This window comes from Orbicella franksi, chromosome 4 (assembly GCF_964199315.1).
Source record: "Orbicella franksi chromosome 4, jaOrbFran1.1, whole genome shotgun sequence".
Classification (NCBI taxonomy): Eukaryota; Metazoa; Cnidaria; class Anthozoa; order Scleractinia; family Merulinidae; genus Orbicella; species Orbicella franksi.
The window spans coordinates 26,952,301-26,976,346 of NC_138148.1; the positions used below are offsets into that span (position 1 = coordinate 26,952,301).

Consider the following 24,046-nt stretch of genomic DNA (forward strand, 5'->3'; position numbering starts at 1 on the left):
GTACATTTGCCTTATTGCATTACTACAGTTCAAGCTATATTGAGGGGGAAAATTGCAAAATCAAGTCAGTGAACAATGCTCAATTTTCTATTGCATTTGGCGTTTAATTTGGTTTGAAGTTTAGAAATATTGGGATTCTTAGAAAAAAAAACCCTACACGAATACACATAGCGCTTCACGAGAAGCAAGAGAAGAACCAGTGTGCGCTTTTGGATGGAGGTCAACGAAGCTATTCCATCAGTCGAGTTGAATAAAAATGATCTGTTCAGCAGAAAGACTCACATTTAAATTGTTGAATATCCAGTTAAACCAGCTTTATTGTACTTGAAAATACTGAAATAGAGACATCACACTCGAGAAATGTATGCATTATAGAATCTGTCCTAGAACAGAAATTGCAATGGTCGTCGGTTGCTATATTAATTTTTTTTTTTTTTTTTTTTTTTTTTGATAGGTTCCAACACAGAGCACTCATTAAATAGTTTGTAATAATATTTACAGCGCATTTTAGACAAGGTTAGAGTACTGTCTTCGGATAAGTAGAGTAGATCAGGAGTTGAAAAAGGCATTCACTGGAGATTGGTGTTTGCAGAGCAGTTTGCTTCAGCGAACGTGGTATGGCAGCGATAATTTTAAAGTATTGCCGGTAATTGACTTTCAATCCAAATTTTTCATGCAATTCGTCAAGAGATAAGAATTTTCCGTCTTTACTTAGCTTAGGAGATCTTGCACAAAAAAATTCCAAGCTAGCTCGTACCAAGTTTTCCAAAACAGTTTTTTTTTTTTTGATCAGTTGTCATGTCCTTGCTGTTTCATAGTCCTAATATAAATTTCCGTCTTGGTTCTCCTCCGTATCTACCGCTCAATTCTTGAAAATATCCCGGTAGTTCGCGATAAAATAGGGGAAAATTCGCTTCGAATAGATTAACTTCGTAGGTGCACTTTAATAACAAGGTTAGACCGCCATATTTATTTAAAAAAACAACTAGGGACAGCCTTCCAGTTGGCGTGTGTGCCATCTAGAGGTCTGCCAATCCAACTCAACCGTAACAATTTGACCATTGTTCGGAAGTTCATAAAATTGTAACCTCCGTCGGATATTGGTTGATAAATAACCTGTCTCTTTATTTTATCCCTTTTGTTCCTCCACAACAAAGCGAAAAGTTCAGCTTGCGATTTCTGGATCACAGGTTCAGGGACAGTTGACATTGATGCCGCATAAATCAATTGAGAGACACTCACTGTCTTCGCCAGCATTGAACGACCGTACAGTGAGAGATCGCGTGTATGCCAAATATTCAGTTTCGGCTTCATTTTACGAATTTTACTAAAGAAATTTTCCTCATTGTTTTTGTCTCCATCGTACGGTAAAAACGCGCCAAGAGCCTTAATTGGTTCTGTTATGCACTTGAAACCCATAATTTTGTCCTTATTGCCTTTTTGAGAACCGATTCACATTATCTTTGTTTTGAAACTTTTCGGGTCCGTAAAGCCATAACAAAATCTCGAACCTTACGATTACAGAGCTGTTTTATTCACATATTCTTAATATGAAGAGAAGTTCCCTTCATACAAGAAGTTTCAGGCGTATACACTTCTCCGTTTTTAGATACAGACGGACTAAAAATGACTTTACGGGCCCGAAAAGTTTCCGGGGCTTTCGAGAAACGGGCCCCAGGCCCGATAATACACTGGCGCTATTGATTATCTGAACTGATGTTTCGAGAGATACTACAGTACTTGAAATCACTGTTGTATTGTCTGCAAATTGCGTCAATCTTGATTCAGGCGAGTTAGTTAGTATGATACCCTTACAGTCGGGATCATGGCGGAGTTCAGTAAGTGCCAGAATTTCCACTGTAAGTACAAATAAGGATAATATACACAAAAACCTCCATTTGACTTTAAAAATACACTCGGATATTTGTCTTTGGGCATTATCTGTTCGTCAGAAAACTGTTCGCTTCTCGGAACATATAATATCCGCCGACAAATATCCGAACTTATTTTTTTTCTCAAGCATCTGAGCGGGTCGGAATCCTAAATCCTCCAATTTGATTGGCTAATCATACACACGTGACCGGTCCAGCTTTTTACGATACGGCCCACGAGCCGGATTTTTTCTTCGCAGCAGCCTAAATCTCGCTCCTAAAAGTTGGCGGTAATCGTCAATCTTTTGCCTTTTTTACACGTCCATCGACGATTAGTCAACGCAAGTTTATCTCTGTTCACTTTAAAATGGCAAGGAAAGTCACTGTAAGTAAATTCAATTGAGCGTTTTGAAGTTGTGAGAGTTTGCTTGGATGTTTGTAGCTTGGCGCTGTAATGGCGCGTAATCCTCTGTTTCTCTCGCCATAAGATTTGAGTCAATTTCAGTCAAGTTTACCTCTCTGATCGTTGCTTTATTTAGGATAATTTCTGTGGAATACACTTAACGAATTTCCTCGCTTTCTGCTATTCAATTTACGGTAGAAAAGTCTGATTTCAAGTGATTTTACAAGTAACGACTGACAGAAATTGTTTTTGTAGTAAAACTTCAAACTTCGCACGAAATTTCACACCGCAAAAACAGTTTTGGAGAACTTAACTGGTGAAATAAATGCAACTAACATAAAGTAGTTGGAAAAAAATCTGTTCTTTAATCTTTTTTTGTCTACTATCTGAGTTACTCGTTCGTTGCCAAGATTTTGTACAAATCGTTAGTAGACGGCGCGAAAGCCGATTCAATAACAAGAGTTGCGTTAACAAACCCATTTGTAATCTGTAAAACCAATTTACTGCAGGAGATCGAAAAAAATAAACATGTTATTTGCCGGCTTAGGGTCGGTCCGTACAGTGAAAAACTGTGACCTCGGGCAGCATTTTCAAGACCTCGGTCACAGTTTTTCACCACACGGACCTCCCAGCCGGCAAATAACATATATAGATATTTCGGGCTAAGTTGAGACTGCTGTTAATATAATATTTCTATTTACCGCGTCTGAAGATTCTCCTTGTCTCTTGTAAAACAAGAATGATGCTCCATCGTCGCTGAACTGCAACCTGTACTTCGTTACCCACTGTCCAGGAGAGTAGGAATTCCTTCCCTGTGTAGCCACGTGTGTGACAGGCGTGATTTTACCAAGATCAACTTGAAGCCATTGGTTCGAATCACTCGTCAAACTTGCCCAGGCGCCAGGCCCTAATCCGATTCCGGGAATTGCCCAGTCCTTGGTATACAATCTCGCTCGCTTGGGGCTGTATCTATTGTCATATTCTGAAGAAGCAGTTAATTGCGAGTCTGCAATGGCACCGCTTTCCATACCAAGAGCTTGCATATCGCCTATAGAAAGAAAAAGACATCGGGTATAAAGCTGTTTCGGAATGAAGAATGAAAAAGCACGCGACAACCCTGAAAGCTAGTATGGTAAATAGCTGATCCACGAGCTGAATACTTAAACAGGTCTAACAACATGGCTAATGCCATTTCGTCCGTTACCTCTTTCGTCACTTTTTTTTTTTTAGACTTGAGAAAACAAGGTTCTTTTCACCACCTGGATTTTAGTCGCGGAAGAACTCTTAACTAAAATTCATGTAAAGGAAAAGGAAAGCTACAGAAAAATGGTCCTTTGAGTAAAAAATCTAATGTGTCCTTCCTAATATTTCAAGTGGGGGGGGGGGGGGTTGGTGATGGTGGTACTCCGTAAAATGGCTTATACGGGAAGGCTTTTCCCGAAAGGGAACCTTTTTCAGGCTGCAAGTATATAAAAGGGTAAGCGTTTCACAAGTTTAGGTATATATAAAAGGGAAGGGAAATCTATAATTTAGTTATGTTAAAGTACCTTTACAAAATATTTCTAACGGAGGCACATTGTGGCTGTATCATTTAATCTATTAGGCACGCTGCGTAAAAATGACAAGAAGACTTCCTTTTCTTGCAATTCATTTATAATACGGCTAGTTGTGAAAGCATGTGAAATGGTACACAAAAGGGTAAGCGGTTAGATGTATACCCCGGGTCCAAGGTTGGTATCACTATTGTGGGCTTTCTGCGCGTGTTAATTTGAACCCATGGTTTGGTGGCAGTAACCATTTTCCATGCTCTCCCCCTGTCCATGTATATTTGACTTAACTTAAGCTCACCGAGAAACAAGTTCAGCATTAGTGTCCCCAGATTTAGCGCTCTACAGTCTGACCAGAACATAAAGTCGTTCCTCGTGCTTTATTCCAAATCTGCTAGTAGGATTGTTGAGCCGGGATTATTTTCGCAGCATGGCTGAAATAGATTTAGTTTGGCGCATAACAAACTGACTTAGGTTAAGCTTTTGCGTAAAAAAAAGGAAATTAAAAGGAAAGATCGTCTGGGGATGTTTCATAAATTACCTCTTTGCACGAAGAAACCTCGGTTCGGCGTCGGCCGTGTTGACCATAAGTAAACTTTCCTCGAATGAAGTTATTAATTAAGTATTCAAATGGCGCCGCGGTTTATTGAAAGCGTAAATAGAAAACAATTATTGGATAAGCTGTCTTCCGTGATATCAAGAAAAATTAAGGGAGAAGTAAGTGTTATCAGCCCCAGCCTTCGGTCTTGGCTGATTAACACTTACGGAGACCTTGCTGTAATAATCTACAACCTTTTGTCCTTCGGCGAAGGTAACATCAAGTTACAGTTAGTCACTGTCGAGTTAAAGGTTGGATTAAAAGTTACCAAGGCAGCCGTAGAGTTCCATCCTCATGGAGATGTAGTCGTTCCATGCTGTGGGTGTCAGTCTAATGTATCGTGCTTTGATTGGTGGAGTTAAGTGATGTTTTACCACGGTATCAGTATCATTGTTTCCAACAAACACCTGCAGGAACACGAATAAACAAACGTATATACATATTGCTTATATTATTATACATTGAACTCGCTCTCTCTTTTCTGATTGGCCGAAAGCGAACAGTGAATTTTCGAAATCAGCGCCTGCACCGTCATCTAGCTGCAGATTATACAATAATCATGTCAAAGACACTTAAGGTCACGGGTAATCATGTCATGTATGACCGCGGTGCATGATTTCTAAGGGTAATCATGTCAAGTTCGCGCGCTTTGTGTTGCTTGCCGTCAGTGAAGAAGCAAAGGCATGACTATCATTTGTTTGTTTTTTTTTGTTTGTTTTTTTTCGTTCAATGCATAATAAAACAATTATTAGATTCGGTTTTTATGATATCCAGAACAATCAAGGTCTCGGTAAGGGTTATCAGCACAGGCTTCGGCTTTTAACCCTAACCGAGACCTTGATTATTCTGGATATCACAGAAACTGCATCCAGTAATTGTTTATAAAGCTTTAAAACCAGGAATAGTCGGTTCACATTTTGACTTCAGCAATTCCTCCCTCTGCGAGCGTTCTTGCCGGAGATGTTTCAAACCTCTCTTAGTTTACCGAACCGTGTGTGCTAAATACTGTACATTCCTGATATGCAATGACTTTCCACCTTCTGATTGGCTCTAAGCATTAGTGAGAAGACAGTTCTCGTAAAATCAGCTCGTTCCAATATACTGAAAAGTTTTACCAAAATAATTATTAAGAGCCAATTGAATTATGAAATATTTATTTCATTCTTATTATTGCAAATAGTCAATCAGCTACTAGCATTGACTGATTAACTTTGCTCCTCATTTGAGTTGCAACGAAAGTACCTAAAATTAGAGTATTTTCCCCCGGGGGGCTCCCATGTGAAAAGGTCGGAGATGCTCGTTGGAAAATTTGAATTAAACCCCTAAAAGAGCCCAATCTGGGTGCGGCTCAAGCTTTATTTGATTCCTAAAAGATATCAGTTAAAACAGAATAGGTTTGATTACCAGCCGCTGTTTAGGAAAGAAGCCACCATTAATAGACAGGACTTGAGAGAGCGGCGGAAACCGAGCCTAAAAACGGAATAAGGGTGTTTTATGACAATTATTTCTTCGAGTGTACCCTAAAAGATACTTTGACAGCTAAATATAGTGGCGTTTCGCCATGAACCGGCCTTAAGTAAGACCTTTCAATTATTATTATTATTATTATTATTATTATTATTATTATTATTGTCACTGTCACTGTCACTGTCACGGTCACTGTCACTGTCACTGTCACTGTCACTGTCACTGTCACTGTCACTGTCATTGTCATTGTCATTGTTATTGTTATTGCTATTATTGATTTATACCGGCCCTAAGCGAGACGACGAGCATCCCCAACCTTTTCACATGGGAGTTCCTCCACCGGGAGTATTTAATACTAAAATACTAACAGCTAAGTGAAGTTAAGCAAAATTCATAATAGGATACGAGTCGAAGTTTTCCAATTTTAACTTTGTTGCCCCCTCAAATATCACGTTACTAATTTACACTATACCGACTGCAACATGAAAACAAACGTAGTGGTTTTCGTGAATAAGGTCCATTGCTTTGCTCTGATTTGCTTTGCTTTGCTTTGCTTTGCTTTGTTTTGTTTTGCTTTGCTTTGCTTTGAGCATTTCTAGTAGAATTTCAGTGATGGGGAATTCTACTGTGCAGAGTGCTAGCGATGGTTGTTTTATTCAATCAAGATGTAAGATGTTTTGTAATGTTTCAAGACGCTGTCAGAATATTTGGTTTTTCTGACACTAGCTAATTTCCCGAAAGTGAAATATTTTTTTATTTTTTTTTTCGTCTCGTAAAGGATATATTCTAACCTTATCTACGTTCTCTCCTTGCTGTACAAAAAGCTGAAATGAATTTCCATTGTTGCTATACTGTAACTTGTACTGGGTCACCCATTGGCTGTAATTATATCTTCCTTGGGTTGCCACATAAGTGACAGTTGTCTCAATTCCAAAATCGATTTGGATCCACTGATTCAGATCATTCACTCCTGCTGCCCATGCGCCGCGTATGCCCTTGTAGTGTAGTCTTCCGTGGCTTGGGACAAGATTTTCATCATAGCGAGAGGACGCTGAAATCTGTGCCGGTGTTATTTTAAAGTTCTCCATCCCCAAAGGAGCCAGACACTCTGAACAGCAGAAAAAAAATGATGCTCATACATAGAAAGGTTTTATACAAGTTAGGATACGAAATAGTTTCAACAGAAGCAATCTTAGGCGTATTCAGAGATTTGCATTTCAGGAGAACAGAGATTTGTAGTCTATACAAAATTGGGCTGGAAATGGTTGTTTACCGTAAACCGGGACCTTCTAAAACTGAATGTACGACGTTTTCAGCCAAATGGATAAAATCTCCACATCCAGATTTACTTTTTGATGGAAATAAAATTACTGAGGTTTTTAATCATACCCACTGAGATGCAACTGTCTTATAATCTGTCTTGAAGAGCTCAAAGATTAGAATTCCGAAAGTAACGTCCCCTCCCCCCCCCCCCGAAAATAATAACGGCTCCCCTAAAGTAACTTTAATTTTTACCTTCCTACTGAATTGAACCCCGAAAGTAACGGTGCTCCCGAAGGTAACGGCCCACCCGAAGGTAGCGACCCCTTTGAAGAAGTCACTAAAAGAGAAACTATGACCTCATAGTGCGGATGGATCAGCCTGACTGTCCCCAAGACTGAAATAACTTGAGTTATTTGAAACTTTAATTCGAACTTAACTGTAGTTTTCTTGAAACTATAATTTTTATGATTTTAGGATTTTAGGATTTTAGGATTGTATTTACTCAGTATACTCCTATTGACTAGCTACAGCATTTGAAAGCAACTCGCTTTTCTCCACGCTTGTCGCAAATTTCACTCTTTTCTTTACTCGTGCCGAGCGTTATAGAAAGTCATTTCTTCCGGCCACTACCAAACTATGAACTGATATTCACTTGGAGATTCGTTCATCCAATACAATCTGCTCTTTTAGGAGTATGTTAGCTGTTCATTATAGAATTATTCGAATTCTGTGTAATCTTGAATTGTGTGAAGGGTCGCTAGGCATTGCAGAGTTTCTTTTTGGCACAGTAGTTTTGAACATTTTGTTTAAATCGATCCAACGGAATCTCTCTTTATATAGAAGTATGCTTACAAAACAATACGTAATGTGGGTACGTTATGCTGAAATTTGCAGAGTTGTTAATCAAGGCCCATTCACATTCACAAATTGTGAGAAAAAATCAATAAAAAAGTTTTTATCTTGACTTTGTGACTTAATTATATATTGTGTCACTGGTCATTTACTGGAAAAAAAAAAACTGTGAATAAACAACTTAAAAGTAAATGGATTAATTAGAAAGCTAGAAAGTTACTTTTTCTTAGCCCAACTCATGGGACTTCAACTAAGGGGAGCCTCAGAAATAAAAAAGCTTCAGTTCTTACATCCGAACAATTATAACCACGCCACGAAAGTAATTTAAATTTTAAACGTGTTAGGGGAATTGTTATAATGTTTTTGTTTAGACTAACTTTTGTGCCAGACAACTGAATTAAGACGAAACTCAGTTCACAGAGCATTTGCCAGCATCACAGCGGTAATGGTTGGAATTCGATTCGGTTCTGAATTTTTTTTCAGACTTTTTTCATGTTTTTGTGATGATCTTTCATGCAATCATATTTCGTCACTTTCACACAAAAGTGCTCTCCTCACTGTTTACAAGAATGATTGAACTATGATTTGACTGGAACAGTCTTCTACTTGGTTACTTGTGGATAAATTATTCCATAAAATCTAAGGCACCATCTCTGACCAATTAAATTTGTTGTAATTTTATTCCATTTTATATGAGCTTCCGTTATTTATTTTTGTATTTAAATTTTGCTTATTTACTCCTGTCACTGGATGACTTTGCAAGAATCCAAATGTAAATTTAAATAATGTAAAAAAAGAATCAAAAGGCTCACTTTATGAGCAATAGTGTACAGCAGTCTCCTAGCTACATGCATCATAACTGGAGGGGTAGCTGGATAGCGATTGAAAGGTACTCGAAATCTACCTCTCTAGTTATTATACGGGCTGTCTAAGTCGGCAGGGAAGCTTTCCGACTCCACGCCCGGTCTGAATAAGGTTAACTGATAATAGATGTCGAACTTAGCAAGCTGTTCCCTGCATCCGTTGGCTTCGACTGAAGTACGAACAGCAGTTAAAACTGTGCTGTCCTCCCGGAGAGATTCAATAAAATCTTTGTTCGTAGCTAATAAACATAAAGACCACACTTAGAGCGGTTTTCTGTTGAGTTTCGAAAGTAATCAGGCAATTACTTTGGTTTTGGTTTTGGTTTTGGTTTTACGGTTTGAGATTAGCTGAGTAGTCTAATCAGTAGGTAGTGGATTTGGTTTTCGACAGTCAATTGAAAATCGTTCTAAGTCGTTTTGGCCTATCCTAATACTTAACTCTAGAATTCTGAATGGCGGCCGCGGCTACAACTTACGTTTAGACAAAGCACAACACATTGACTATACGACAAATAAAGTCGAAGGCGTACATTTTGACACTTGTATCCTGAGAAGTGTACAGAAATTAGAGTTGCACATTGCTGAGTATTAACTTAAATGTTAAGTCTGCATACGAACAAATAGGCCCATCTGCCCGGAGCTTATCCCAGTTTCTGTAGCATGAGGTGACCTTGGAATATTTCTACCCTCTCCCCCACCCCCCACCCCCCATCCCCCCACCCACACCATCCCCCCATCCCCTCAACCTGGATGGAATGCTAGTCCCTCGTAGGGTTATCCTCCACATTAAATTCGACGATACCCATTGATACATCAGGGTGAAGAGAGACGATGTGAGAGTAAAGTGTCTTGCTTAAGGACACAACACAGTGTCCTCCGCCAGGAGGTGAACTCGGACCACTCGATCCGGTTTCGAGCGCCCTACCCTTGAGGCTACCGCGCCTCCACGTTGAAGATTAAAGCAAGGGTTAATTACCAAAACATCCGTAGAGTTCCATCCTCATGGAGATGTGGTGATTCCATGCTGTGGGTATCAGTCTGATGTATCGCGTTTCGATTGGAGGAATCAAAGGGTGTTTTACCACGGTGTCTTGATCGCTGTTTCCAACAAACATCTAATGATAATTAAATAAATTTATGGTCAACTGCTTACTATAGATGGTGTAGTTCGCGCGTGCAAGCGTTTTGAACTCTAGCGAGTGAGTAAGTACGTACAAAGAAAGAGTCTTACATCACAAATTACACAATAGACCATATTCGTATTCTCGGTATTGCTCTGGAACTAGTTTGCGACTGGGGTGAATGCTGGGAGTCTTTTCAAATGCAAATAGTATTTATCTCTGGACTGGATTAGGTATGAAAGGAAACAAATAATTACTCTGTTTGTAATAAAAGCCACGCTCGTGCCTTTTCTTGTGTTTCGTGGCGTTTCTTAATTATTTTACGACAAAAATCTTCCATAGACTTATATACAAATTCGTGTGAAATGTGTACTTTACAAAGGTAGTAGAATGAATCATTTCTCTTTCAATGCCAATTCCTTTCTCCGTTTCCCTGTTTCCTTGTTTTGATTGCCTTTTTTCTCCATTGAAATTCTTGAAATTTCTCTCAATTCATAGATGGAATTGAAATCACTCATACGGAGATGAAGATGAGGTACGCGAGTTATATATACACCCAACTGAAAAAACGTTGTCTAGAAAAAATTATAAACCATAAACGATACGACAGAGTGGTTTTCTGAGAAACTTGCAGACTAATACCAGTTGGCATGTTTACGCGCCATGTACATTGATATTAAAGCGGTTTACGAGAACAGCATGTGGACCGTATGACATAATTGTTACCTTGGTTATGATATTGAAGAAACTACAGGATTGATCGCATTTTCTGTAAATGTAAATTTCCTTTTGTTTTCTAACTTAGCTATCTTTAGAAAGGCATGGGCAGTTTCTATGTTTGTTTGTTTTTTTAATCACTGAGATCTAGCTGTGATCATTAAATACATGAAGAAACAATACTAAATATTCATGATTGTGCACAGCCTTCTTCAGTTCTCTCGTGATTCCATGAAGTCGTAAAGTTTATGGTTTATACTTTTCATACGACAACATTTTTTCATTCAGGTGTATGCAATCCATATTTAGCCAAGCCAGATTTAGCCAAGCCTAAAAGCCGCCTTGTTCAACACCGCCTTGTTCAAAACCCGATTAAGTTAACCCAGGATAAGCGACAATTTTGATTTGAGTTTTGCAACTTTGCGGTGACGTTTTCTGTTTATATTTTTGGCCTTCTTTTTGTTTTTCAATAATCTCAAACCACACAAGGAGCCCTGACCCTAAAGCAGTTAAAAACACCTGTATAGAAGATAAATTTATACTTCGGTTAACTTTTAATCCTGGGTTAGCGTTAATCCAATTTCCGAACAGCCCTGACCTGATTACAACAAATTAAGCTGACAATCGCGATCGCGATCCGCGATCCAAACGAAAACAAGAACTTGGTTAGGGCTCAACTTCATAAAAAACATGTGATCTCCATGATTTATAAAGCTGAGCCCGCGATATGGTCACGTGATACTGGTCAGCGGATACCTTGTTTTGACAGGTGTCAATTGACCATAACATGGATGTCAAATATCAGAGACGTACGCTGTAAGCCAAGACTTGGTATTAGCCGGAGTATGGCCGCCATGTTGCGCGACGTCGTAGTCGTCGTCGTCTTCGTTAAGCGCACGCCCCCGCGATCCATGCCGCTAGCCATGTTGACCATGAAAAAAGAGTTGCATGGGTTTCTATTTCTATGCATAAATGTGATTCTGTTCCTAGGGTTATGGTGCTCTGCTTGGCGGCCCTTCGGGCCACCAAAGCTCCGCTTTAACTCTGATGTTTGAAGATGCAATGAGTACAATTGGTTTCTCCCACGATCAGGGGTGGAAGGAGTGGGGCACTACCCTATGTGGCGTAAACAGGGACGAATCGCTGAACAGAGTATGGTTTTAAGGATCTTTCCCCTCCAGTGACTATTTGATATCTTAAACTTATGATGATCTGGACATATTTTCTAGAGCCTATCCCAACCCTCACCTTGTCTGAGTTCTCTCCAGGCTGCTTATAAATCTGAAAGGAAAGTCCATCCTTGCTGTATTGTAATTTGTATTGTGTCACTCGCTGGTAAAGGTCCGCATTCCTTGCTTGGGTGGCCACAAAAGTGACATTTGCCTCAACTCGAAGGTCGATTTGAATCCACTGATTGAGATCATTCACCTTTGCTGCCCATGCGCCGCCATTACCCATGTAGTGAAGTCTTCCGTGGCTTGGGACATAATTTTCATCAAATTGAGAGGACGCTGAAGTCTGTGCCGCTGTTATGTGATAGTTTTCCATTCCCAAGGGAGCTAGACATTCTAATAGTGACAAAGATGGAAGTTACAGAATGATCTTATATTTTACTCAAGCTAAGCAGATTCAAGGCTAATACAATTCTTTCAAGTTAAACGTCCTTACCATGAAATCATAAAAGCTTAAGTAAGCATATTTGCTATTTAGAAAACTATTTAGAGCGTTCTCCGCGATGGCAGATGCAATTTTTCGTATTTTTCATACAAGCAAAAAGTCACATTCATAGATCAATTTGCCGTGCCAAATTTAGTAAATATTTAAGTTTAATGAGAATAAATTGCAAATTCATGAAAATACGGTACTATGGGGTATGCGTTGTCCCTGGCATACATTTCCTGGTAGATAACCAAGTTAAAATTGGGGTCCCATATTTTCATGAGTTTGCAATATGATGGAATTTGAAAACAAAACAAAACTATTCTTTCTTTTAAAAATATTTGGTTTGTAGCATAAATTCGATGCCACTTAAGTTAACTCATTCATACGCATTCCTCGTTCTTTTAATATATGTGCGCAAGTAGAATGTAGAACAATGGTGACAGGGTATTCTGCAGTTGCTCCGAAAAATTCGGAAAAGCGCAGCATCGGTTAATAAGTCCTTTGATATCTCGAGAAACACTGATGTTTTTTTTTTTTAAACAACTCTTTCTTTCGTGACGGTTTAAAACTGAGCTAAATAATTAAGTGGGACAACAATAACAACAAACACAATCTCTATTATTTTTAATAATACAAATGTCATATCTTTGCTAAAATTAAAAAAAGCGATCACTAAACAACAGCATGACTGTAAATGAAAATACTAGTTTTATTTACCTCTCGTGCAATGAAGTCCTATATAACCCGGTGCGCAAATACAATGGTATTGATCTTCTTCGTAATTTGGGATGCAGCTTCCGTTATTTTTGCAAGGATTTCTGGAACAAGGTGTCTATAGTAAAAAGATAACCATGAGAAAATATATTATTATTATAACAAGCATTTACGAAAAAAACAAAGAATGTATTAAAATTGGACTCTATAAAGGTCTCCAGCGAAAAAATATCACAAGTAATTACATTATTTCCAATAAACATCCCGCTTTTGTTAACTTTTTGAAGCAGTTTTGCGTTTACTAAATTATTTATTATAATTACCCTCTTTTGAAAATTTAAGTAGGAACCGACGTTTGACTTGATGTCCGGTAGTATAGGATTATGAATCACCTGCTTCTAACAAAATTGAAATTTTCGGTGAAATAATTTCTCTTGTTTCGATAGCAGAACAAGACCTTCAAACAAAAATATTGTTTTTCTGCTCTGGAATCATGATAAGAATACAAAATAATTTCTTGTACTCAGAGTGCAAGAAATCTTTTCAAAAGTGGAATATTTAGTTCAGCTCAACCGAATTTCATAGCTAATGAATTTCGGTTAAGCTGAACGAAATATCACACTTTTTAAAGCTCGTTTTATTTCTACTGAGTCTCAAAAACCTTGTTTACTTGTTAACGCTAAAGAATCTGATTTCAATTCACTATTCGCATTTCTAAACATCGCACCATTTCAATTACATTGGGACAACTCAGTGAGCATATGTTGTTCTATATTTTATGTTCTGTGTTACTTAATAAGCTTTGAAACGATCGATATAAAGCATAAAATGCAGTTGTTGCTGTTGTTGTTGTTTTCAAAATAGCCCCCCGAAAAAGGTCTCCTGCAACTGACCCCACTAATTAATTATTTTATCTATCCTCTTTGATTTTTTTCCCTTTTCTTTACAACAAGAATATCCCTCGAAATACATATCATTGCTGATAAAAGCGATGTCCACAATAATAGCTAAATGTTTTACAGCTGAACGTTAAATTACCATTTACCTGTATGTTGTAATGGTGAAACTCTTGTGAATCGGTCAGTTTCTCAGGACTTCTAAACTTGTCTTCACTTAGCAGCTCGCAGCGAAGCTTTCCATTTTCGTTTGGCGACAAAGCAACGTTGAACGAAACACAGGGTGCATTAGCAACGCAACCGAAAGCGCAATCTATAGCCCGGACTACTTCACAAGAAGAGTCTAAGAGAGATCCTTGAAGATGCTGAAACTTGTGTGCTTCAAAATTTGCGTACGACACCCCGTTTTGAAAACTAGATCGCTTTAAACCATGATCACCTTGGATCAAACGTTGATGCTGACCTGTAACACATGGAAAACGAAGCAGAACAATTGTAAATAGGAAATTAAACATTCCAGTTCAGCAGAAATACCGTTTTAACTCGAAATATGTTCTTCGACTGAATATATATTATGCAGCGTTATTTTCTATGAGGTGAACTCAAAACGCCGAAAGAGAGAATCGATTGACACGTCAATCAGCCAATCAGCGGATGCCATTCCAGTCAAGTTAGGTAAGTAATTTAAGATTCTCTCTTCGCCTTCATTTTGCATACGAGGCCTGGGGCAAAACCTTTGATATGGAAATAAGTTTTGGTAGGAAAATCATTTTCATCCAAATTAAACAGATGGGTGGATGTTTGCGTTGGACAAATAGAGAATATTACGTGACAGCCTTTAGATAGAAAAAATATTTCTCGCTGCTTTGAGATATAAAAATATTTCTCGCTGATAGTATTTTAAAGAGCGAGCCCAGAGAAGTTGAAATTCGTGTTACTAAGCGGCAAGCAGCCATGTAATGTTGTGTTCATTAAGTAAAGTGTTTCGATGGCTTGCTGGAATGGCAATTATCAGTCAAAGTTTTAGTGATTTCTCAGTTATATCAGTTAAAGAACCTCTCATTTCTTATGTGACAGTTAAGACTTTGCTGAACTCTCAGCTTTCAATTAAATCATCTGCACCAGCCACGACAACTTAAAAACCAAAAGAAGGTAACGTAGTGTCACTTGTAGATGTAAAAACTGCTCTGAGGAGAGATCGTAAGGTTATGGGTGTTATTGGAGGGGAGAAACAAAAAAACCCATTGTCCTTCGTCAGTTTAATTCGCCAAGTAGATGCAGATCGTGAGAAAAGATACAAAGAACGTGAAAAAATTGATGCAGTTATTCGTGCTATCAGCCCCAGTTTAAAGTGAAAGTCGTATTTAGATCTCATGAAAGAGCTTACCTTGGCAAAAGGTAAGTCAGGCACTCAACTGTATCATAAGTTCACAACAATGTGCCAATCACCGAAGGAAACTCCTCAAGACTTCTTAATCAGGTCCCTTGATCAAGGCAACAGGTCCTTTTTGCATCGCAAGCTGAGGGTGTTGCTGTGAAATATGAGCCATCACTGGTTTACTACTTGTTTCTACATGCTATTGAAAGTGGTCTTCAGGATGAAGCTGTCCGAAACAAACTGTGACCGTTCCTCCAGAAAGCAGAAGTCACAGACGAAATTTGATGGAACAAATCAATGTAGTCGTTTCCGAAGAGTCTGAGCGGAAAGGTAAGCTTAGAGCAACCTACCACAAAAATGTCAGAGTAAATTCCTTGTAAGTCGACAGTGAACATGCTGAGTCAGGGGGTTAAACACAGGAAAAAAGAAGTCTGGGTCAAAGAAAGAAATAAAGTCTATTAAATTAAATGAAAACTTAACAAGGGAGCAGCACTCTACGAACTGTAGTTGTATAACTTCTTTATTTCTCCTACGCGTTTCGTGTGACTAACGCACACTTCATCAGGTAGTTTAACAGTACAACACGAAGCGCCTGTATATATACCTAACTCATACTAGAGTTTACATTTCATAAGAACACACCTACGGATATACATATAGGAATGACAAACTCCGCGGTAATGCGTCTAGGAAACAGGCGGTAAATTTCGGCAAGGTGTGACATATTTTATGCGTGATATCATTTCGGGGCCCGCGGTTTTAGCTAAAACTGTGGGCCCCAGACGTGTCTGCCAAGCATGCCAAAGAGCAGACCAAGAGTTCTGTGATCATTGTTTCCGACGTGGGTTAAGTGGCCATTTTGTACGGGGATGTCGCAGGGGTGCAGCCAGTGTACCTAATCGCGAGCCAGGGAGTAGCTGATGACCATGTGAAAAGGTTCCATGTTTTTGTTAACCGAGGCAGGAAAGGAGTATCTTTAAGAGCATTGTTCCTAGTGTCAGTCTGTACATTACTGTTTTCATAAATACCAAAGGACCCACTGGATGAAGTATAAGCAGTTGCGTAGTGCAATTAAGTGCCTATCTAACCAGGAGAAAAGGGACGCTTTTGACAGTGGCATGTATGTTAGTCACCTTACAGCAAATAAACACGCCAATGTTGGAAAATTGGTGGGGAAGAAATAAAAGGTTCAGTGTGTTATGAACAATGTGCAGACCCTAGCTTTGTGGGACACCGGTGCCCAAGTTTCTATTGCTTCTAAGAATTGGATTGCTGAGAACCTACCCACAGCTGAGAGTCGTCGAATGGATGAACTGCTTAATGACAAAGAACTTGATCTGAAAGCAGCTAATGATACTGAAATCTCATACGAAGGATGAAATGAAGTTTCTTTCAAACTTGCGACCTCAGATGACAAACATGGTATGTCAGTACCCTTCCTGATTTCAAGAGATACTCTGGATCACCCCATTGTCGGATACAATGTAATCGAAGGGATTGTAAGAAACCCTGCCAGTGATTCTCCAAACAATCATGAAGAGACATAACTTAATGCCTTGAGCACAATCCTTTCAAATGCAAAGCAGGAAAATGTTAAAGCCTTGATTTGTCTCATCAAGACAAACATTTCAAGTGAACTGTGTAGTATAAAGGTAACAAAGAAGGATGCGGTAGTTCTCAGGAATGAGACAGTAGTAGTTTCTTGCTCTGTAAATACTGGCCCAACTGAACCAAGGTTTCCAATATTGTTTGAACCAGACATTGAATCACCTTGGCCATCAGGACTTGAGGTCCCTGAAACATTAGTAACTCTCAGGAGTGGTGCTTCATCGCGTATCAGAATTTAAGTAAAAAATACCACAGACCACGACATCACCTTGTAGAACAGTACAATGCCAGGCAAGTTTGAACTAGGCAAGTCTGTAACACCAGTGGACATCATAAAGAAGGAGAATGAAGAAAGGTCAGCAGACTGCATTCGACCTGCCAACAACTCATCAGAGGGGAGAGAAGAAGTCATGATCAGTTTGCAATCAGATACACCTGTCATGAAGGGACGTGAAAGTGAGCCTAGCAGTCCAACTCCAGATGTCGACTTGGGAGACCTCACAGAAGACCAGAAAATTGCAGTAGTGACCATTTGTAGAGAGGAAGCAGATTCTTTTTCGAAAGATGATGATGACGACGTAAGATGCACTGAAGGTCTGCAACTCAAGATCAATTTGTCAGATAATCGTCCAGTTCAGAAAAACTATCCATCTATTCCAAAACCTCGATACTTTGAAGTGAAGCAATATGCTGAAGACTTACTCAACCCCGGATGGGTGTGGAAGTCACGTTCAGCCTACTCATCACCAGTAGTTTGTGTGCGGAAACGGGACAGTTCCCTGAGACTGTTTGTGGACTTTCGTGAGCTGAGTAGGAGAACAGTCCCCTACAGACATCCACTTCCTTGAGTACAAACAACCATTGAGAATCTTGGTGGAAACAAGTAGTTTTCTTTTGGCACCAAAAAAGAGCCTACCATCAAGAATTTGTTAATCCTCAATGTCGACACATGACTGCATTTGTAACACCGTGGGACTGGTACGAGTGGGTGAGGATCCCATTTGGTCTCCGGAATACCCTAGAAGATTTTCAAAGATTTATAAAGGACTGTCTGGAAGGACTTAGAGATGAAATTTGTGTACCTTACCTAGACGATGTGATTGTCTTAAGCAGAAACTTTGATGAGCACATCGAAAATATACGAGTAGTGCTGAGGAGACTACGTGAACACGGAATAAAGCTGAAAGCCAGAAAATGCAAATTGTTTAAGAGCAAGGTCAACTACCTAGGAAGGATTTTCTCTGCTGACGGTTATCGGGCGGATCCTTCAAATGTTAAAGCAATGTTGGCACTCAAAGAGACTAACCCAAAGACCGTCGGTGATGTGAGAAAAGTCCTGGGTTTATTAGGATATTACCGAACGTACATACAGGACTTCTCCAGAATTTCACAGCCCTCTTTTTGAGCTCTTGAAGGCACCCGGGTTAAGATTAACAAGTGTCTTACTCAAACATAAAGGCGTAGTCATAAAGGAAATGGGACAAGAACACAACCCAGTCATGCTATTGTTTGGACACAGGAACATCAAGGAGTGTTGGAAAAACTGGTAGACATGTTTAGCTCACCCTCGAATCCTCGGTTATCCAGATTATGGTCTCTTATTTTGTCCTACACACAGATGAGTCCAACGAAGGACGTGGAGCAGTACTTTATCAGCGGCAGTCTGGTAAAATGCGGGTTATGGGTATGGAACCAGAACCCTCAGCCCTGCAGAGAAAAATTATCACCTTCATTCTGGAAAGTTAGAGTTCTTAACTTTAAAGTGAGCGGTCTGTGAGCAATTTCAGGGACTATCTGTACTATGCACTGTCATTCACTGTCTACACGGACAATGTTTTATCAACATCAGCGAAACTTAATTCAACGGGATATCGCTAGGTGTCTGAACTGGCCGTTGCAATTATGAGATCAAGTACAGGCCTGGTAAAGTGAATTAGGATGCTGACACTTTGTCCAGACTTCCTTTGGACATCAACCAGTACATTCCTACCTGTACACAGGAAACTTCCCACGATGTGATAAGTGCAACACTGTCTGGTATAATGGCACTTCAGAACGGCGATACAGTTTGGATAACAGCAGTTAGTAATGGAACGGAGGCAATGAACCTTGACTCTGATCTTCTTGATTCCAGTAATTACCATAAAATGGAGCCTCAAGTCATCCTGGTAGGTCAGAAACAAGACCCAAGTATTGGCAGAGTCCTAGCTATGCAAATGCAACCCACGTATTTTCGCCACAGTCCATTTGCTAACTAAAGCGAATCGAAAACGTGCTGCGGCGTGCAACAAAACTAATTTGAAGCTTCCTTTCTGTTGCGATGTAACCTATAAGATCCTCTTCCAGCTAACAAATATGTTACCTATTTCATACTGGTACGTATTTTTAGATATATTTATCCAAAAAGCTGTAACAACTTAGTTTTCATAGGTAGCGAAACTCTGCCTGTAATTGGACAATCAAGGATCTTTACTAGGCCATTGAGCAGCAATGCTATTACTTATAATCCTAAGCGAAGTAGAATCGTTACTTATCAACGATCATTTTTCATACGCTCGTGCCGCATATGGATGTTCTGCCTATTTACGCACAAGTCTTATCTCTCTAGCCTCATTTAAACGTTTACTACCTCAATATTACAATAGGGTTCTAGATTTGTAAGACGTTGACGACATAAGAACCTGGAGATCAGTCTGCCCCAGGTGCAACATAGCGAGGTATCTTCTGTGCCCGCCGCCGTGCTGTTTCTAGCAATTTGAATTTCTGTTTTGTTTCCTTTTGATTCTTCTTGTTTGTATATGAGTAGCTTTAGTTTAATTCTTAACAGTACTCTGGGATCCACTGCAATTGGCTATGCTGTAATGGTCTCCCTGCCTAATGAATTTTGTTGTATATAAGTTTAAGTATTTTAGTTAGGCGAAGTTAAAATGAAAAAAATAAATAGAAATAAAAACATTTGATTTACAGAAACCGGCAATTCATGAAATTGCTAGAGAACTTCCATATATAAGAGAGATGTCCCGTCAATGGACAAAATTGGAAATAGGAAGCGATGGGCTACCAAAGAAGTTTTGCCGCTTGGTCTACAATGAGCTACATCAAGAGATGGGCCACTTGGGAACAGAGAGAGTACTACAGTTAGCACGTGAAAGGTTTTACTAGCCCCATATATGCAGCGAAACATCACTTACTTTGTGACTCGGGTGAGTAGCTGTCTGAAGCAAAGGCGACCAAATCTTCCAACACGCGCCTCTCTTCAACCTATTGTGACTAATGTACCCTTTGAATTGATATCTATTGACAACTTGCACCTGGAAAAAGAAGCTCTAGTGGACACGAATACATTCTGGTAATTTTGACCACTTCACCCGATTTGCAAAGGCGTATCCCATTAGAAATAAATCCGCTCTACAGCAGTCGACAAGCTCTACAACGATTTCATGCTTCGATTCGGATTTCCAGGTCGTATTCTGCATGACCAGGGAGGAGATGTTTGAGAACAAGTTGCTTCGACACTTGCAGCAGTCGTGTGGAATGATACGTTCCAGAACCACACCTTCCCATCCGCCCATCTCAGTGTAATGGTAAAGCAGAGAGATTCAACCAGATCTTGCTGTAAATGTTATGAATACTACTTGAAGAAAAGAAACGTAAGGGGCCAGAGTTTGTGCCCAAGGCTGTGCATGCCTACAACTGTACCAAGAGTGATTCAACTGGGTATTCGCCGTTTTACTTACTGTTTGGAAGGGCACCACGTCTGCCAGTAGATCTGTTACTTAGACCTTCACTAGAGGAAGCCAGTACCACTTATACAGAATATGTAGACATATGGAAGATCGCTATGAAGGAAGCATATTCACTGGCTTTAAATAATACCTCCAATTCTGCAACAGATGGCAGCAGCGTGCCATTTTCAAAGCGGTAACCAGGGGACAGGGTGTTCGTCAGAAATTTTTCCGAGCGTGGTGGACCAGGGAAACTCAGGTCGTATTATTGGAACAGTAAATACAAGTTGTAATTGGGCAGAAAGGGGACCTTCCCATCTACAAGGTGAACCCAGTAGGACAGCCAGGCAAGTCGAGAGCACTACACAGGAATCTCTTACTGCCGTGTAATTTCCTCGCTGCAGAAACTCAGGAATTCTGTGCCCCAGTCAGTTCAAAAGAGGAGAATGCCTGTTCATATGAGATAGCATAATGAGAGAGATCGCCAACCTACCCATACTGAGAGTGATAGTGGGGAAGAGCAGGTTGAATTCCATATAGGTTCTTATATAGATAACAATGAAAGTTTTAAAGTTTTTTATTCGTTTAATAAAAAATGAATTCGTTTAAAACCTTTAAAACTCAGGCTGAAATCGGGATAAACGCCATGACGCTGAACTTGTGAAAGTTCCTTTATTCCAAGAAAATATTAACTTAGGTTGTGTAACAATACTCTCAAATTTGTTTTATTTTTATACGTGTAATGTATGTGAAAATTACAGGTGAGCTCACGCAGCTCTTGCCACATGACGAGATTTATGAGACTCTGAAATACCCAGCAGGACATGAGTTCATAAACCACGAGAGTTCATCGAAAGTGATTCCTTTCCGTTTTTCAAAGCTTACATCGCGAAAGTCTATATTTTTGGACCTTTTGTATCTGTCTGATACAAATGACGGGTTGGTAGATCCATCGTGGTCATCGTGCTTTCAATCTTTGAGAAAGAAAGACACAGTTATTGTTGCTACTCTGTTCGGAATGATTTTAAGGAAAACGACCACTTTTTTAAGTTTAAAAGACATGTTTCGACAGAACTTCTGTCATCTTCAGTTGAATGAATGATTACAAAGCAAGTTGAATAATAAGTAGGCAAAAATGCTAATTAAGACAAATAGTAACAACAGAACGTGAAAAGGTGTAAATTAAAAGGATAATTTTAGATTTACATGGTGTAATTGCTGATTGAGGCAAGGTAGTTCTTTTTGAATATGGATAGCCTCCTTTATCTTGAGTTGAAACATGTCTTTTAAACTTAAAAAAGTGGTCGTTTTCCTTAAAATCTTTACAAGTCTGCTGCTATCTAGACCTTTTGGAAACATCTGTTCGGAATAGTTTGAAGGGCATTAAAAAAGAAAGACCCTGGATGCCGATAAAATACAGAATTTCAAGCGATCGAAGCTCGAGATATTTTTCGGCGGATACAAGCGACAGCCGAAAATACTTCTGCATTTGCGAATTGCAGGCTGAGTGATACGCAGCTTTTGTGAGACGATCTTGAGCAAAATTGCCCAACAGAAAAGTGTGGGTCACACTTGGAAAAATTAATCGCATTTGTAAAAAAGGGTCACACTACGAAAAATGGGTCACACTGAGAAAGGTAGGTCACACTTGAAAAATGGGTCACACTTGGAAAAACTGGTCACGCTTGGAAGTAGAGTCTGACTTCGAAAAATGGGTCACACTTGTAAAAATAGGTCAAACTTGGAAGAATGAGTCACACTTGGAAAAACGAGTCACACTTGGAAAAATGGGTCGGACTTGAAAAAATGGGTCACACTTGGAAACGTGGGTTTAACTTAAGGAAAGGGTCAAGCTTACATGAAAGGGAAATACATTTAAAAATAGGTCACAATTGGAAAAATGGGTCACACCTGAAATAAAAGGTCACTCTTGGATAAAGGATCACACTTGTAAAAATGGGTCACGATTGGGAAAAAAGGGTCACACTTGGAAAAAAGGGGTCACACTTCGAAAAATGGATCAGTCTTGAAAAATGAATGACGCTTGCAAAAATGGGTCACACTTGTAACTATTTCGATTTTCGGTTTTAACCAAATAGTAATTGGATACGAATATCTCTTCATTTGAAGTGGAACTGAACCGTAGTAGTGTTTTCCCCGCTTTGTTAGGCTTTAATTTATAAACGGAAACATTTCCGTGTGAACAATTTTACGGTTAAAAAAAACAACACGGCTCAGTCGAAAGCAAAACCCCGACTGTTTTCCCGTTTTGACAGCGAAAAAGTTATCGCGAGTACCATTGCTTTATATGTAAGCTTGAGTGCAGTGGATTAGCGCTACAAATGTCTCCAGAATACAGAGAGGTTTGTAATTACCTTGATTATGTTTCCGGAGTGATTCCGTTGACAGGTAGATGCCGTCTTTAACACGTTTCTTGTCAAGAAGCATCAAATTAATTTTACCCTGCGGTTAAGTTGGCTTGGATTAAGACTAGACCCCCTCCTGACTTTTCGCTATTCACCAGCGCAAAGTCAGTAGGGGACAGCTATTTTAGAACCTCATGAGTCTCTTCGTGTTTTGGCTGTAGCGATTCACTTTTATAGTTAAGCGTATTGGGTGACATAATATTCTTGCACACATGTATTTATATTGTTTTTTTTTCCTCCTATCGTGTCTGCTTTTACGTTTGTGTAGGACAACCTTTCGCGAAACAGTTCTATAATATGTAATAGTTATGTTAATGCTCTGCTCGATAAGAACAGTTTTTCCTTTATAAAAGATGTAATATATCATATGCGAGAAACCATGTTCTACCACATTTCCAAACACGATTATCTCATTTCAGATAGTAAAAAAAAAGAAGAAGAAGAAAAACATGGAGCAGTTTCAGAGCCACCAGAAATTTTGGAAAAATTTAAGTGCCGGACACATAACGCTTTTCCCAAAATGTATTTAACCTTGACAAAAAGTTCCATTTTAACATGCTGCAACACGTCCCAACAGGGTGGTTAAATACGCGTAACATTTTTTGCACAACAATCTAACGATATGTGGCGTTGAAATGTTGCGATCGTTTGGCCGGTGCATGCATTATACCGTTACGTTGATGAACATGAAAACCGATCAGGTAGTAATTTACTAACAAAGAGAGATAGCATTACCAAATTTTCTAAGGTATGGGGCTCCGCTCGCTCGCCTTCGCCGCGCAGGAGCTCCGCCATAATTTCGCCGGTGGGAGTGAATTTTTGCGGCGAAAGTTTTGCAGGAACTTTATTTTTGTTGGGACATTTTTTTGCAAATCGTGGGAAAAAAAACAAAAAAAATCTGGTGCCATGGTACTCCCATCGAGTACTCAGCTAAT

General features: G+C 39.4%; 2 protein-coding genes across 2 annotated transcripts in view; one reads left to right on the forward strand and one right to left on the reverse strand.

Moving 5' to 3' along the window:
* Window positions 1-14,489, reverse strand: part of LOC145485150 (lactadherin-like) — a 34,566-nt gene extending 20,077 nt beyond the window's left edge. Inside the window, exons 1-4 of the mRNA XM_081463841.1 lie at window positions 14,124-14,489; window positions 13,082-13,196; window positions 11,951-12,270; window positions 9,841-9,979 (exon numbers count right to left, since the gene is read on the reverse strand). Of these exons, the coding sequence (XP_081319967.1) occupies window positions 9,841-9,979; window positions 11,951-12,270; window positions 13,082-13,196; window positions 14,124-14,489 (940 nt within the window). The remainder of the gene's footprint in view (window positions 1-9,840; window positions 9,980-11,950; window positions 12,271-13,081; window positions 13,197-14,123) is intronic.
* A 702-nt stretch (window positions 14,490-15,191) lies between these two features.
* On the forward strand, window positions 15,192-18,214 carry LOC145485222 (uncharacterized). Its single transcript, XM_081463923.1, has 2 exons — window positions 15,192-15,245; window positions 15,327-18,214. The coding sequence occupies exon 2, from the start codon at window positions 17,245-17,247 to the stop codon at window positions 17,806-17,808; it is 564 nt and encodes a 187-aa protein (XP_081320049.1). The 5' UTR covers window positions 15,192-15,245; window positions 15,327-17,244; the 3' UTR covers window positions 17,809-18,214.
* The last annotated feature ends 5,832 nt before the right edge of the window (window positions 18,215-24,046 follow it).

What these genes read in the sequence shown, in the direction of transcription:
- LOC145485222 (XM_081463923.1), top strand. Translation starts at nt 17,245, where the DNA reads ATGCCAGGCAAGTTTGAACTAGGCAAGTCTGTAACACCAGTGGACATC.